Source organism: Arachis ipaensis, chromosome B5 (genome assembly GCF_059453495.1).
Source record: "Arachis ipaensis isolate K30076 ecotype BB chromosome B5, ASM5945349v1, whole genome shotgun sequence".
In the NCBI taxonomy this organism is placed as follows: domain Eukaryota; kingdom Viridiplantae; phylum Streptophyta; class Magnoliopsida; order Fabales; family Fabaceae; genus Arachis; species Arachis ipaensis.
The window spans coordinates 21,628,615-21,646,201 of NC_142440.1; the positions used below are offsets into that span (position 1 = coordinate 21,628,615).

The window sequence follows — 17,587 nt, forward strand, 5'->3', positions numbered from 1 at the left end:
GTTTGTTTGTCATAGCATGCAACTGCACACATGCGAAATAGGGTTTGCGATCGTACTTTTGCAACTACGGTGTATGAATGCATTTGTTTCTTGGAGCACAGTACTTGCATCTATGTTAATAACTTAATATGTTATACAGTAGGACAGTTCTGCGTCCGAATTTGTTCTTTTCCTTGCGCTTTAATGTAAAATTTAGGTGAATACTTGTGTTGTTGCGGTGGAATATATTGTGGCGGGTTGATAAAGATTAGATTATATTCGCAAGCTTTAGTCATCACACGCAATCAACAGTGACTGGAGCATATCGATCATTGGGGAGATGTGCGCTGCAGATCCCAATGGTATTGATATTTTAGTCGAGATGTTTCTTAGAAGATCATGTTTCAAAAAATTTAAATATCAACGGGAATGGGTTTGAAAGGCAAATAACATGAATTAAACAATTTACGAACCCGAATAACACTAATCACAATGTTATATACGAGAGAAAGCTTATTGGTGAAGCCTGGAGAGAGAGAGAGAGAGAGATTAGCGGGGCAAGATTATGATACCCCTATTAGAACATTTTTCACGAGGATTAAGTGTTAATGTATATAGGATTGATTGTTCGTAAATAAACACGTTAAAAGCAGAATGCAATTGGCAAGGATAGAACAGTCATTCCTCAGGTGTCAGGTCTCTTCTTAAACTTGTTCTGAACTAAGCTTAGTAGGAAGTCTGTAAATACGTGCTCATAGTCTGGCATTTTTCCATATCCTGCACACACAGCATATGCAACCATGGTCAGAGGTCCGATAAATATATGCATCATCCTCATCATCATGTGCTTTTGATACTTGCCAGGAAAGTAATTGATATCAATGACATAAAACACATTCTTCGTCCCATATTCCCGTATCATATCTATGTTGAACAAGTGGAGTCCCTAGAACCGAAAATGCAGTTCTGTTTTAGTACATTGTCACCGAATGAAAAGTATGAACATAACAAAATAGATAGTTACAGATAATACCAAACGACGTCAAAGCTCCCCTGCAAGCCTCTCTAATAAAGATCTTGGTGGATGCTCTGCAAGAAGTTGTAACAGTAAGTTCAGAGACGCTTTAGTTTCAACAACACAGTTGGAAGCAGATACTTCTCAATCATACAGTACTCATTTATAAGGCTTTAAAAAAATGGCCGTGCATATCAATAGACTCAAAACACGAGTTCATAATGAAATAAATTTTTGACTTTAGCATACATGGATGGATATAACACCATTCATTTCCCTCCTACCCAACAACTTAAGCTATTAGAAGAATTGGTTCTATCTATGACAAATAGGTTTAGTGTTTGATCCGATTTCCCCATCTTATGAAAATGAAAATTCAAAATAATATGATAGCATTCAAGTATAAAAGAAGCTTTTGTGTGAGAGTGTATATAAATGTTTTAAAGACTATTTTACAAGTCTCACCAGCAATAGTAGGATCAAGATCAGCTTCATCAGCAGACGCGGCTGCACACGAAACTCTTGGAAATCGGAATAAACCATCCACTTTAGATAGCTCATGTTCACTGATATTAGGCAGAGAAAAACGCCTCACAACCTTAATGGTTTCCCCAACAATATAAATCTTGAAGAGAAGTCCACCTGCGATGTTACAAGTTACAACCCAACCCCAAACAAAGAAAAAGGGGGGAAAAATGGAAATTAGAGAACTGAAGATCAAGCAGAAAAGGTTATGGTGTTCAGATCAATTCACAAACCATGATTGACAAACTCTTGCAGAACAAGTGGTGGCTCAAGCTCTGAAAGAGAGAATTCATCATATGCAAGAAACAGTTCATGTGACTTTGCAGTCCCATCCACAACTAGTGGTTTAGCAACTGAAATGAAGACAATATTACATGAATAATACAGTAAATATTTAAGATACACCACAGTAAATTCTGTAGTAAGAGATATTATACTATATGAGAATTATATGGGAGCATAACAGCAATAAAAAAAAATGTCTACGTATAGATTCTGTTTACCCTGGTTGATTGGCTTGTTTCTGAAATGCTACATATATCTCAGTTAATAAAACATATCACGTTCTAAATAATCATCCAACCGATATACACCCTAATCAAAAGAAAGTACAGACCTCAATGAGAAAATAAAGATAGGTACCTAATGGTAACTTCATCCCAGCCTTAGTGATTTCATAAGGGATAGTAGATGGATTTTTTGTTACAAACAATTCCCGGGGAACTCCAACCTTGCCTAAAATCAAAAGTTAAGGAGTAGTTCAACCACTAATCCAATTTACCATAATAGAAACAGTTTCACTCTAAAACATTGCAAGAAAATAACTTCTTGTTATATTAGCTAAAATGACTTAATAGTTAATACTAATTATTAGCATGGAGGTATGAATAGACAATAACAATCCTGAAACTATAAGATCAAGGGTTCAATTGATCTTGTTTAAAATATCTTTTGAAAAATTAAACCTATTTTACATTTGGATCTTTTAAAAAACCTAAATTAATTTATATTTGGATGTAAAATATTAAGCTCTTTTATCCTTGAATATATTTTTTATATTACAAAAGATCATTTTTTTTAGAAGATGGAAACAATAGCTAATCAAATAAGACATTGTTTTATTTTACTAATGAGTCTAGTTTTACTAAGACTATATCCAAAACATAGTAAAATAAATAAATAAATAAATAATATCTTCTTTTTTATTAGAAGAAATTTGATTGAAATAATGGCAGCCAAACAAGCAAGCACCAAGTGCTTGTGTAATCATGTATCACAGTAACGGCAAGGAAAATTTTTGTAAACAAGTTACCATAGCAATCAGATAAGTTTAGATCTGCCACATCTTGTAGCATGGATTGCCGGTTTTGTAAATGTTGAATTGCATCAGGAGGATCAAGGATGGTTACTTCAGGATGTTTTTCACTGTATTCCTTTAAAAATAAAACAAGAAGAAAGGTAATTCTCATCATAATGCAAATTTCACACAATAATCAGAAAGTATGACATAATCACCAATCTATACTTCCACTCAGCCATGAACATAACCAAAGGTTTAACACACTAAGACAAAGACATTCAATGGTCTCAACTCTCAATAATGAAAGAACTGGCAAAGATTCCAGGGAACCAAGTTATGATGGATATAGGACATGCGAGAAAAGGATGGCCAAAATGAAAAACCTAATCAAACAGCCAAATTCACATTTCGTCCCTTTAAAGGAAATAGTATTCTCATTTTGATACAGCTAGTCAATACAATTAATATACAAGCATAGAATTGACAATTAATAAACGCCCAGCCTTCTGATTGTTGAAAAGAGGAAGCATATAAAATTTTATCAGAAAAAAATTATTTCTTTAATAGTGAGATTAGGAATGTATTCAATCTATGGAACACATAATACTCGTCTAGGGAAATAAGAATTCTTTATGTTTGGAACAAATCCATCAATGCCTAATCAAGTTATTTAGATTAATCATAAGAGTAAATCCTCACTTGTTCCAATACTTGAGGGACTGATTTCAACTCTCTGATCATGATTCATTATGAGGAGAGCAAGAACTCTGCAAGTTATGTCAGACAATAAGAAGTTTTTAGGAATGTAGAAGATTAGGTTGTCCGGCCAATCATCACCATTTCACACTTTAACAGCGTTATCAGATGCTAATGATTTCATGCAATGCCACAAATGGATATATTCAACGACCATAACAACACAAGATTGCTAGTACAATGTGAGACTGGGTAGAATTACTTGGAGTTCACAAACCTCAATAACCTCACGCCACTCTTTTCCTGACAACTGTAAAGCATGAATTATGATACACAGAACACAAAACAATAACAATTATTAACATAGTGAAAATGATGTTTGACAGGCAAAGATGAGGCAAAAGCAAAACAATAAATCCAGGCTTGAAAGAAAAAATGAAAGAAGAGAATATGAAAACTTTCACAAACCTTATGCAAGACAACATCAAAACTCAAAAGGACCTTGTTCTAACAGTGGCTTGTTTAGATCAATGGCAACAAAGAATATTCCCTTATTCCTTCATTAAATGTAGCAGCATTCAAGGATTAGTATCGTGGGTGACAAAATTAGCAACACATTCTTCTCAGATAGCATATATTCAATATAAATTTCTTGAGTAGCGATTTATAGGAAAATTATAATTCACCATATATTAAATTTTAAATAATAATAAAACAAATTAAAAAACACAAAAAAGAAACAGCTGCACTGTTTGCTACAGTAATTATCACTGCAGTTGGCAGCAATCCTGTGTGAATTGGAGTCAGAATAAAAAATAATGGACAATTATGTAAAGAGAAACTTTTTTAGTATTTTTTATTGTTATTTGACTAGTATAAATACTAAATTATTTTTAACAAATAAATTTTATTAATTTATATATAGAAACTCTAAAAAATATGAGTACAAACTATATTGATTTATATGTGTAAATTCTGGTAAATATAAATACAAATTATATGTTTTTTGTGTGCAAAATTTTTGTAAATATAAATAAAAATTATTACGGATAAAATGCAGGCCAAAAATAATAATATTTGCTGTAGATTACATTATCATTAAAGATACACCCACTAGGAATAAACGTAAATATTTTGTTTGGTTGTCCATCATACTAATTCGCCGCAGATCTGAGCTCAATTTGAAGACGCTGGCCAATGTGTTGCTGTATCCATAAGACCGAATTTGATCCGATGCTTAAGCAGACGAAGGAACTAACACTGGACCAAGTTGGTTAAATATTTAAATACAGATGAAAGAACAAGGTTCTACTAATAACTATTTGACCTTGAATTCTCATCGTTGACAAATCAAAAGGAAGAGATGACGGAGCATACATGGTGGAATATTCTCATGAGCAAGACCTCTAACATTAAGAAGAGAAGAAGAAGAAGAAGAAGCAAAACCAACCAATCAATCAATGTAACAAATGTTGACTGATACACGAAAGTGACAGCCGGGGTGTGGCAAAAATAGCAGAACAAGAAAAAACTAACGATGAAACCCATTTCTCTGGAAATGATGAAATTAAACAATGCATAAGAGGCACGTGAAGATGAACGTGGAACTGTTGCAGCAGATGGCAACGCAACAATGTTGAGGAAAAGTGGGTACCTTGCAAAGCTAAGAAACTTTAACTCTTCTTCTTGGACGTCAAGGCGTACCCGACCACAATTTCCTGCGACGAACCTACTTCGTTCTCTGCTTCCTCCTCCCCTTCTCCTTCTCCTTCTCTGTCTCGGTGAGAGATTTCTCCGTTCAACCTCATGTCTGCAATCCCCAACAAAGCCCTAATTAAAATCGGTTCTTTTTGTCGTCGTTATGATCTCGCTTCTATTTGCCTTCGGAATGAATCCCCGATCCACGCGCAAATGAAATTTGCAAAATCATAAGAGCAGAGAGATTCTTGTGTTTTGGCCTCTCAAAAACTGCTTTTATCTTGTTTCGATGTAATAATCTTGAGCCGAGAGTGAATCAAGTGTCACAGAGAGAGAGAGAGAGAGAGTTGTGTGCAGATTTTGTGGGAGGAATATTCAGGTTGCAGAGTGTCTCCGTGCGCGAGTGCAAGAGAGATGCGATTTTGTGTATGGCCAAGACAGTGAGTCTCTGAGTGACATGCATATATATATATAACCAAAATCAATTAATTATTATAAAATATATGTTAAAATAAAAAAATATATTAAAAAAATTTAAATAATATATATTTATAATAATTAATTTTAGTATATATTTATCACATTAAAATATATGTATAATTAAAGAAGGTATATATATCTTAAAAATTAATTATCAAATTAATTATTATATATTTATATATAAATATATATAATTAAATTTATTTTAATATATATTTTATATTTTGATATGTATAAATACTGATACTGATTAAACATAATTGTTTTACTTTCATCAAATATATGATGCAAAAAAACTTATGGATAGAATAAAAAATAGAAATAATAAATTCTTTATATATATATATATATATATATATATATATAAAAGTAAATAATATATGCACCATTTTTCTTGTCTTTTTATGTCCTTTGTTAAATTAGATGTTTGATTAGTTTGAGCCAAAAATTAATTATAAAATATAATTATATCAAGTGAAAATAAAATATTAGTTATTAAATTTATAAAATAAAAAATATTATATACATATTAAAACTAAATTTTTATATTTTATAAAAATACACATATTTTTTATTTATTTTTTATTTTAATATATATTTTTTATGAATGATTAATTTGATTATTAATTTTTTATATATAAATAATATAATTAATTTAAAATAATATATAAAATATATATTAAAATAAGTTAATATTATACGTATTTAACTATTATACGAAGATATAATAACTAATTTAATAATAAATTTTTTTATTCACATCCTACTTTTATATAAAATAATAGGTTTCCGTAATTTTGTAAAAAGAAAGAAATCATTTGTATAGAATCCAAATATCAAATTTGACTTTCGATGTTTAAGGAATAGCCCGACTTACAAATAAGAAATTGTTTTTGGTTAGGGGATCAGATTAGTTTTATCTATTAACCGAGATTGGAATAGAAATTAATAATAAAACTGTTTGGAAATAATTAAGAGTAATAATATCTTTTTTAAAAAATTATTTGTTATTTAGAAATTTTTTTTTTTTAGTTCGAGATTTAGGACAATGAGATGTAATTTGTGAAATAAATTGTTTGAAGACTTTCAATTTTGTTATGAAATATCATGATTTAAAAGTGGTATATTGATAGACGTTTAATTTTAAAAGATGCAAATATAATAGCAGATACTATAACAAAAATAGAAATGAGATCTCATTTTTAACATGTAGAGCTTCTAATGACATAGAAAGAATTTAAAAATAATATGCAACCAAACTATTCTATACTTTCGTAGTCCCTTACGACTTTATTTTTCTTTTTTATTTGGTTGTATTTTATTTTCTAGTAAAAAAAAAAACTATTTATTAAAGGCATATTATCTTATTGAAAATCCAAAAATGTTTTAGATCTTTAAATACTCTTTTTCATTTCATAGTAAATATCGTGTTCTAATTTTTAATGATGTTTTTGTTACCTAGTGTTTTATATAGTAGTTAGGGATACACAAAATTCAATTCGATCTAAAATTTGACCTAGAATTAAGATATATTTTAGCAAGTTTGAATTTATTATTTTCATTTAGTGTTATTTTTATATTAGATTCAAGATATATTTTAGGTCACACTACAAGAAATTCGTCGGATATCGTCTGATTTATCTGTGAATTTACCAAAAAAATTTGTCAATAATATATTTTATTGTTGAAATAAATTAAACGGTATAAACCTTGTCGGTAATTGTATAAAGGCATATTAAAACTAAATAAATAATTATATATGTCTCATCAACATTTTATCAAAATACAAATCTTTCCACTAACATTCTCACACTTAAACAACAGAAATATAAAAAAAAAAATTATAACAGAGAATTCTAACAATAACAAAACATAACTAAAATTAAGAACCAAGAATATCAAACAATAATTGGAGAACAATAAAAAATTGCAAAAAAAAAAATCTCAACCAAAAATCAATAACAAATTAAAAATATAACAAAAATGAGAAACATAACAAATTAAGAACAAACTAGAATTGAAATCATAATAGAAAATAGTGAATTTAGAAATCAGAAATTTCAAAATTAAAATAAAATAATAAACTCAAATTAAATCCTAAAATTCAAATAAGAATAAACCAAAAAAAATCAGAACAAATTCTAAAATCTAATAAAAATAGAAACAAAATCAAAATAAAACAGGAACAGAGGAATACACCATAAATTAGGGTTAGAATTTAACTATTCTAAACTAATTAGTGATGAGTGAGTTACCCAGAGATAGTAGTGGCACAGAGGACATTTCTGGTATAATGGCAGCATGGACAACACAGTAGCGACTGCAGTGACCAACTGGCAAGTTGCATTAGGGATTTTTTAAACAATTGCAAAAAAAAATAGCAAAAGAGTGGATGACAATATACCTGGAGGAAAGGAGGGAGTTTCCGCGACAGAGGGAGCAACGGCAGGAACAACGAAAACAGCAGCTATAGAGCGACCAACATGACACAAGGAGTCCATGCAGTCTTTGGAGACTATTAATGGCATCGGTGCTGCCAGAGGGGGCTGTTGAGGTGGTTTGGGGTTGAGAGAGAGAGAGAGAGAGAGAGAGAGAGAGAGAGAGAGAGAGAGAGAGAGAGAGTGTGTGTGTGTGGGTCTTTCAAAATATGAGGAGAGGGCACATGATTTCAATTCAGGACAAATTTACTATAGGATTTACTGGCGGATAAATCCAACCGTAATGCATTGCGCATGACCAAAACACAATATTCCATTAGTTGAGTTTTATTGGCGGATAAATCCACTGGTAATTTCAACGATAATGATCGTGCCGATTTTTTCTCTCTAAATATCAGCGAATTTACCATTCGACGAATTTATTGTCAAATCTAAAGGTAAATCCGCCACTAAATCTGACAGTATTCAATGTTTTTCTTGTAGCGCCACTCGGTCCGACGCCGCCATCAGAGCATAACCAGTGCGCGGTTTGCCAATAAGGGGTCGCAGGTGAGGCAGATGCCTTGCAAACACGTCTATGGCAGGGGGCAGTGGCGGCGATGGTTCGAGGTCTGGCAGTGGCAGTGGCAACAGCAGTGACATGCTTGGCAGTGGTGATGAAAGTTATCGGGGGAGGCGCGACAACGTCCATACGCGTCAACATCCATGCGATAGCAACCATGGCGTCTGATGATGGTCATGGGAGCGAAGCACGAGGCTTGGTCTTGACTCCTTGTAGCAAGTGACTAAAGTTCATCTTTGATGACGATGTGTCTTGGTCTGCAAATTTGATGGTGAAGAAGAGGTGGGTGGGTCTCAGGATGGGTTGGGTTTCATGCGGGTTCTGATTGTGGTCGGTCAGTTCTCTGGCAGTATCGAACCATAGCTGAGCTCTTGCGCTCGTCCTCTTTGGTTACCCCATTGATGAAATTGAAGAACCTCGGCGTCGAGGACTCGTAGGTCTTATCGATCATGGTTATAGTGGTGCTGTTGCCATCACCGATGCTACTGCTTCCAGTTTCCTCCGTTGCCATTACTGCCATGTCCAATTTATTTGAACACAACCTCGAATTGAGGTGAAAGAGGGTTTTTCTTTCCTCTGAGTTTAGGTGTCTCTAGCTTAGATAAACAGAGAGAAAATAGAGAGCGGGTGTGTTTATTTTCTTGCTTGCTATCGAAGAAAGATGGAGAGGGAGAAACGGTGACTTTCACTCTCCCACCTCAACGATGCGTTTTGTGCGCTATACCCTTAAACGGCATCGTGTTGGTGGTAAGGATAGGGACCGATTTGTTCATCTGGACACTTGTACACATTATCGGATACTCTGAAAATTAAATATGCCACTTCAATATTTTTCGTTGCCACAAACGGAAAAGCGTGCCAGAGACTATTAGGTAGCGTTTGGTTACTGTCCATGTCCCTCTAAGATATAGACACAGTAACACACTTCCTCCGTTTAGTTTGGTTAGACACAAAAATTTAATGGACATAGATGGACATAAATACGCAAAATTTATGTACCATTTATAAGCTAAGACACTAAAACATAGACACAAGACACTGATTTTTTCTCTTTAAATTCTAATTTTAACCTTAAACCCTAATAACGTTTCTTCCTCTCTTTCATTCCCTCTTCCTTCCTCCATCTTCTTCTGCCTCTATCTATATCCTCTTCCCTCAATCACTCATCCCTCTGTCACCGCCGCTGTTGCCACTCCTCAAGATCTGTCGCCCACCATTAAAACCGTCATCGCGCCGTCGCTGTCCAAGTCGTCGTGTCGTTGCAGAACCATCATCTATCGTCCACCCCTCGCAACCCAGCATTGCATATCGCGTCGCCCTATCATTGCATATCATCACTGCCACGGGTCTCATGGTGGTGATGGGTCTCATTACTTCACAGCCACGGTCTCACGGCTTTTTCACTATAATTTTTCAAATCTATTCCAGCTCTCTCTGTTTTCTTTTATTTTTGTTAGATCTGCACTTTCTTCGACTCTCATTACATCCTTTTCATCTTCATTTTTGTTTTTTTTTTTAATTGTGGATTAGTGTTTGATTTTTAAAAGATAATTACTAAATTTTTTGCTCTGATTCATTTTTTAGTTTAAATTATTGAAGTAATGATTAAATTTTGCTGATGATATTAATTTGGACTAAAGTTGAAAAATTAACATTAATGGTGAAAATAAGTGATAACGATAGTGACAGTAGTGGTCATGTTTAGGATAAAATAGACATTTAAATTAGAGAATTATGTCTTGTATAACATCACCAAATATAATAAAAAAAATTTGTGTACATCTATGTCTATGTCTATTTGTGTATTTATGTTTGTGTCTCTGTATCTAAAGAATACCAACCAAACACAGTTTGACGTAAAAAAAATATTAGAAATTGTTCTACTGTTAATCTTTTTGAAGGACTAAAATGTTGTTTTTAAAATTTTCGAAAACTGATTTGAATAATTACTCTAAATAATATTAGCCATAATCAATAACTGAAATTTATTTTTTTTAGAGATATTCTCCACATCCAAACAATTTTGGCATCCAAGCTCATCCAAGTAATTTTAGGTATGCGCTTTTTCTATTTTTCTTCTTTCCTCACGCTTCTTCTCTTCTTCTTCTCTTTTTCCCGTGCTTCTCATGCTCATTTACGCACGAAGCGTCTTCTTCTTCCTCGCCTTCTTCTTCGCGTTCCTCCTCCTCCTCCTCCTCATTCTCTTCCTTTTTTTCGCGTTCCTTCTTCTTCATATGTTTTCTCCTTATCGTCATTTTTTTGTTATTATTGCTGCTATATTTTTTTGTCTTTCCCTCCTCTCCTTGATGAAGAAGCAGTAGAAGGTAAGGAGGAAGAGTTTTGAATTGTACAGAACAGAAATGAACCGAACATGTTATTATGGTGAAACAATTGTATAGTACTAAATGAATGGAATATTATCCATTATATAAATTCGAATTCGAACAGCTTTCTGCGTAATGAACTGCACACGTACTCATAGTGAAACAATTGTATAGTATTGAGTGAACGAAACATAATCCATTATATAAAATCAAATTCGAACAACTTTCTGCATAATAAATCGAAACACATACTCATGGTAAAACAATTGTATAGTACTGAGTGAACGAAACATAATCCATTATATAAAATCAAATTCGAACAGCTTTTTGCATAATGAACCGAACACGTACTTATGGTAAAATAATTGTATAGTACTAACTGAACAAAACATAATCCATTATATAAAATTAAATTCGAAATACCTCTGTCTATAATTTAGAGATTATCAATTCAATTCAAGTTAATAATTACAATCCATTCAATTCGATTGAAAAATAATCTATTAGCAAAATGTTGGTGTTGTTGGTGATAACGATAACAAAAGAAAAAGAGGAGAAGGAGAAGCAGAAGAAGACTCTGCGTGCGCAAAAGAGAAGGAAGTATTCATGAATTTGAGAAAGAGAAGAAAATGATGTATAATTGTATATGTATTTAAAAGAAGAAGAAGAAGCACGAAAAAAAGAAGAAAAAGAAGTGCGTAATAACGTTCTTTTTGTTGCGATAAGGATAAAAATGGATGACCATGAGCATATCATATTTTCCATGCTGAATGGCTACATTATCAATGTCCTTATATTTAATGATAGTTGAAAATTATAGCCTCCTTGCATGTATAAATAGACATCCTCAGTGCATGATATGAACACTACAAGCAATAACAAAATACTATTCTCCCTTCCTTTTCATACAAATAAATCAATCTTATTTTATGCTGCAATCAAATACTCTTCTTCTTATATTTCTACTACAATTCTTTCTCTTCTTTTATTTTATAAGTATTTTAAATTCTATTTTCTATTACTCTTTACATATAATATTAATAGCAATATTAACCATCTTTATTATATTGAGATTGCAACAATAAACAGATGCGATTCTCTCTCTCTTTATTTTTAATACTTCTTTCTATCTTTGTATATATATACACATTACAACATATAATATTATTATATATATATAAATTATTATTGGGCTAATTATTTTAATACTAGAGTCTTCTATTTGTACATCTCTATTATATATCTTTTATTTCACAACACGTTATCAGCACGAGACTCTGATCAAATTTTTAGGAAGACTCAGGTAACAAATTTTCATTATGTCGAAGCTCTCTCATCTTGAATTCAATGCTCTTGATATATCTGGAAACAATTATTTATCATGGATACTAGATGCTGAAATCCATCTTGATTCAATGGATCTTGGAGATACCATTAAGGCTGAAAATAATGCATCCCAGAAGGATAAAGCCAAAGCCATGATTTTTCTCCGTCGTCATCTTGACGAAGGATTGAAAAATGAATATCTTACATTAAAAGATCCTGCAGATCTTTGGAAAGACCTTGAAGAAAGGTACAATCATCAGAAAACGGTGATACTTCCTCAAGCCCGGTATGAATGGACGCATTTGCGTTTACAAGATTTTAAATCTATAAATGAATATAATTCTGCAATGTTTCGGATCACCTCACGAATGAAATTGTGTGGGGAAAAAATAACTGATCATGATATGTTGGAGAAAACTTTCTCAACTTTCCATGCCTCGAATGTGCTCCTGCAGCAGCAGTATCGAGAGAAAGGGTTTAAGAAATATTCTGAGTTAATTTCTTGCCTTCTTGTTGCCGAACGCAACAATGAGTTGTTATTGAAAAATCATGAAGCGCGCCCAACTGGCGCCGCCCCATTTCCTGAAGTAAATGCGGCAAATCATTACCCCAGAAGAGGTAAATGGCAAGCTTTTAATAACAAGAAAAATTATGGAAGGAAAAAGAATTATGTTCAAAAGAGAGGATCTCACCAGAAGTGGGACAAAGAAAAGAATATCGGGCAGAATAAATCAACCGAGGAGAAGTGTTTCCGCTGTGGTGGAAAGGGCCATTGGTCACGTACCTGTCGTACCCCAAGGCACCTAGTCGATCTTTACCAGGCATCTTTGAAAAAGAACGACAAAGGAAAGGAAACAAATTTTGTTTCAAATGATGCTGAGAACTCCACCACTCATTATGATGTATCTGATTTCTTTGAGGACCCTGAAGGAAATATTGGCCATTTGATCAATGATGGAATAGTTTAATATGTGAAATTGTGAAGTATCTATGTAAATAAATAATGTAAAAAATTTATTGTTAAAATTTTATTTTCTATGTATTTAAGTTTCAAATGTGATGTACATAAATAATGAAATATTAATATTTATGAATTTTGAAATTATTAATTGTGTCAAATTTTAAAATAAAATTTTGGTATATGACATTATTTTATGTACAGTGTTTCTTAGAAAATAATTCTGATCAAGTATTCGATTTAACTGTGCATACTACTCATTTTATTATTATTTGTTTTTGAAGAGAATGGCAAGGATATGTAATGAAGATGTATGCCTTGCGGATAGTGCAAGTTCGCACACTATTCTCAAAAGTGATATATATTTTACCCATCTTGTGCCAAAAGAGGAATATGTTAACACTATTATTGGAACAGGCAATGTGATAGAAGGCTCCGGAAGAGCTATAATTTTGTTTCCTGGAGGAACAAAATTTATAATAAATAATGCACTATTATCTACCAAGTCTCTGAGAAACTTGTTGAGTTTCAAAGATATTCGCCGAAATGGATATCATGTTGAGACGATGAATGAGGGAAATCATGAGTATTTATGCATCACAACTCATGATTCAAATAAGAAAGTTATATTAGAAAAATTACCCTCACTTTCATCTGGGTTGTATTATACCAAGATTAGTGCAATTGAATCACATGCCACTGTAAACCAGAAGTTTACTAGCTCAAATGAGTTCATAACTTGGCACGACCGATTGGGTCATCCGGGAACAACCATGATGAGGAGAATTATTGAAAACTCTCATGGACATTCACTAAAGAACCAGAAGATTCTTAAAACTAGTGAATTTTGTTGTGCTGCATGTTCTCAAGGGAAGTTAATTTTAAGGCCATCACCAGTAAAGATTGGATTTGAGTCTCCTGAATTCCTAGAAAGGATTCAAGGAGATATATGTGGACCTATTCATCCACCATGTGGATCTTTTAGATATTTTATGGTCCTGATAGACGCATCTTCGAGATGGTCACATGTGTGCTTATTATCTTCTCGCAACCTGGCGTTTGCGAGATTACTGGCTCAAATTATTCGATTAAAAGCACAATTTCCAGAAAATCCAATTAAAGCAATTCGTCTTGATAATGCTGGTGAATTTACTTCCCAAGCGTTTGATGCTTATTGTATGGCCAATGGAATAAGTGTTGAACATCCAGTAGCTTATGTTCACACACAAAATGGGTTAGCAGAATCACTTATTAAGCGCCTCCAATTAATTGCTAGACCCTTGCTTATGAGAACAAATCTCCCAACCTCGGTTTGGGGGCATGCTATTTTACATGCCGCAGCACTTATTCGTTTGAGGCCAACGAGTTATCATCAATTCTCTCCTATACAATTAGCTTTTGGCCAGCAGCCAAATGTTTCCCATTTAAGAATATTTGGGTGTGCGATATATGTTCCCATTGCACCACCTAATCGCACCAAAATGGGACCCCAAAGAAAATTGGGGATATATGTTGGATATGATTCTCCCTCTATAGTGAGGTATCTTGAGATACAAACTGGTGATGTGTTTAAAGCCCGGTTTGCGGATTGTCATTTTGATGAATCAAAATTTCCAACATTAGGGGGAGAGAATAAGCTTCCTGAAAAGGAACTTAATTGGAATGCATCATCGTTGATGCATTTAGATCCTCGATCAGCGCAACGTGAACTAGAAGTTCAAAAGATTATACATTTGCAAAGAATAGCAAATGAATTGCCTGATGCATTTTCCGATACAAAGAGGATAACCAAATCTTATATACCAGCGGAAAATGCCCCAATTCGAATTGATGTCCCAGTAGGACAAGTAGCTACTGAAGCGAATTCACGCCAGAAGTGTGGCAGGGCGGAAAATGTCCCAATTCGAATTGATGTCCCAGTAGGAAAAATAGCCACTGAAGCAAATACACGCCAGAAGCGTGGCAGGCCTGTCGGTTCCAAAGACAAAAATCCTCGAAAGAGAAAAGAGGTAAATAATATTCCTGTTGAAAAAGACATAGTAAAGACACCTGCAGTTGTCCAAAATTCTGATATAACGCCAGAAGACGTTCAGGTACCTGAAAATTGTGAAAATGACGAGATCTCGATAAATTATGTCTTTACAGGAGAGAAATGGGACCGAAATAAGACAATTGTCAATGAAATATTTGCATATAATGTGGCATTAGATATCATGCATGAAAGTAAGGATCTTGAGCCAAGATCAGTCGAAGAATGTCGACAAAGAAGTGATTGGCCAAAATGGGAAGCAGCCATGAAGGCTGAATTAGACTCACTTGCAAAACGTGAAGTCTTTGGACCTGTAGTCCGTACACCTGCAGATGTAAAACCTGTTGGATACAAATGGGTATTTGTGAGAAAACGAAATGAGAAAAATGAAGTTGTGCGCTATAAAGCCCGACTTGTGGCACAAGGTTTTTCACAAAGGCCCGGTATAGATTATGAAGAAACGTATTCCCCAGTAGTGGATGCGATAACATTGCGTTATTTGGTCAGTTTATCTGCATATCATAAACTGCATATGCATTTAATGGATGTGGTAACAACCTATTTATACGGCTCATTAGATCGGGATATCTATATGAAAGTCCCCGAAGGACTAAAGATATCTAAACCATCCAATGAATATTCGCAAGGGTTATACTCAGTCAAATTGCAAAGATCTTTATATGGTCTAAAACAATCTGGACGAATGTGGTATAATCGTCTTACTGAGTATCTGGCCAAAAACGGATTCAAGAATGATGATATCTGCCCATGTGTTTTCATAAAGAAAACTACATCTGGGTTCATTATAATTGCTGTGTACGTTGATGATTTAAATATCATTGGGACTCCTGAAGAGATTCCAACAATTATAAAAACTCTAAAAGAAGAGTTTGAAATGAAAGATCTTGGAAAGACTAAGTTTTGTCTCGGCCTGCAGATCGAGCATATAAAAGGTGGGATCTTTATTCATCAAGCAACATACACAGAAAAGATCTTGAAAAGATTTTATATGGATAAGTCACATCCATTAAGTACCCCAATGATCGTAAGATCTTTAGATGTGAAAAAGGATCAATTCCGTCCTAAAGAAGAAAATGAAGATATCCTTGGTCCTGAAGTACCATATCTTAGTGCCATTGGAGCACTAATGTATCTTGCTAATAATACGCGACCCGATATATCATTCGCGGTGAATTTACTAGCAAGGTATAGTTCCTCTCCAACCAGAAGACATTGGAGTGGAATCAAGCAAATCTTTCGATATCTTCATGGAACGGTTGATATGGGATTATTTTATCCCTACGGATCCAAGTCACAACTAGTTGGCTATGCAGATGCCGGATACTTGTCTGATCCACATAAAGGGAGATCTCAAACAGGATACCTGTTCACATATGGTGGTACAGCTATATCATGGAGGTCCACGAAACAGACGATTGCAGCAACCTCCTCTAATCATGCTGAAATACTGGCGATTCATGAAGCTAGTCGTGAATGTTTTTGGCTGAGGAGTCTGATTCAATATATTCTGTCATCATGTGGACTGATTGATCATAAGATAGCTCCAACTGTCCTGTTTGAAGATAATACAGCATGCATTGCTCAACTTAAGGGTGGATACATCAAAGGTGATAGAACAAAGCATATTTCTCCCAAATTCTTCTTCACTCATGACCTTCAAAATCAAGGGACAATTGATGTCCAACAGATCCGCTCAAGTGACAATCTGGCAGATTTATTCACAAAGTCACTCCCGAAATCCTCCTTTGAAAGATTGGTACATGAGATTGGGATGCGCCGATTTCGAGACATTAAATGATGTCGGCAAGAGGGGGAGACTGTACTCTTTTTTCCTTGGTCAGGTTTTTTCCCATTGGGTTTTTCTTGACAAGGTTTTTAATGAGGCAGTCCCCATCACAAAGGATATTGTACTCTTTTTCCTTCACTGAGGTTTTTCCCACAGGGTTTTCCTTTAGTAAGGTTTTAATGAGGCAATAATCCTTAATGGTCATCCAAGGGGGAGTGTTGCGATAAGGATAAAAATGGATGACCATGAGCAGATCATATTTTCCATGCTGAATGGCTACATTATCAATGTCCTTATATTTAATGATAGTTGAAAATTATAGCCTCCTTGCATGTATAAATAGACATCCTCAGTGCATGATATGAACACTACAAGCAATAACAAAATACTATTCTCCCTTCCTTTTCATACAAATAAATCAATCTTATTTTATGCTGCAATCAAATACTC

The 17,587-nt window shown here is 33.8% G+C and overlaps 1 protein-coding gene across 1 annotated transcript; it reads right to left on the reverse strand.

The window, feature by feature from the left end:
• Positions 1-550: 550 nt before the first annotated feature.
• Positions 551-5,450, reverse strand: LOC107643287 (inositol-tetrakisphosphate 1-kinase 4). The gene is given in 11 exon segments (XM_088488267.1): positions 551-756; positions 841-925; positions 1,013-1,068; positions 1,460-1,636; positions 1,753-1,872; positions 2,162-2,254; positions 2,832-2,952; positions 3,793-3,825; positions 3,984-4,004; positions 4,006-4,072; positions 5,148-5,450. Coding segments are annotated over 11 exon segments (1,041 nt in total). The 5' UTR covers positions 5,324-5,450; the 3' UTR covers positions 551-664.
• Between the last annotated feature and the right edge of the window lie 12,137 nt (positions 5,451-17,587).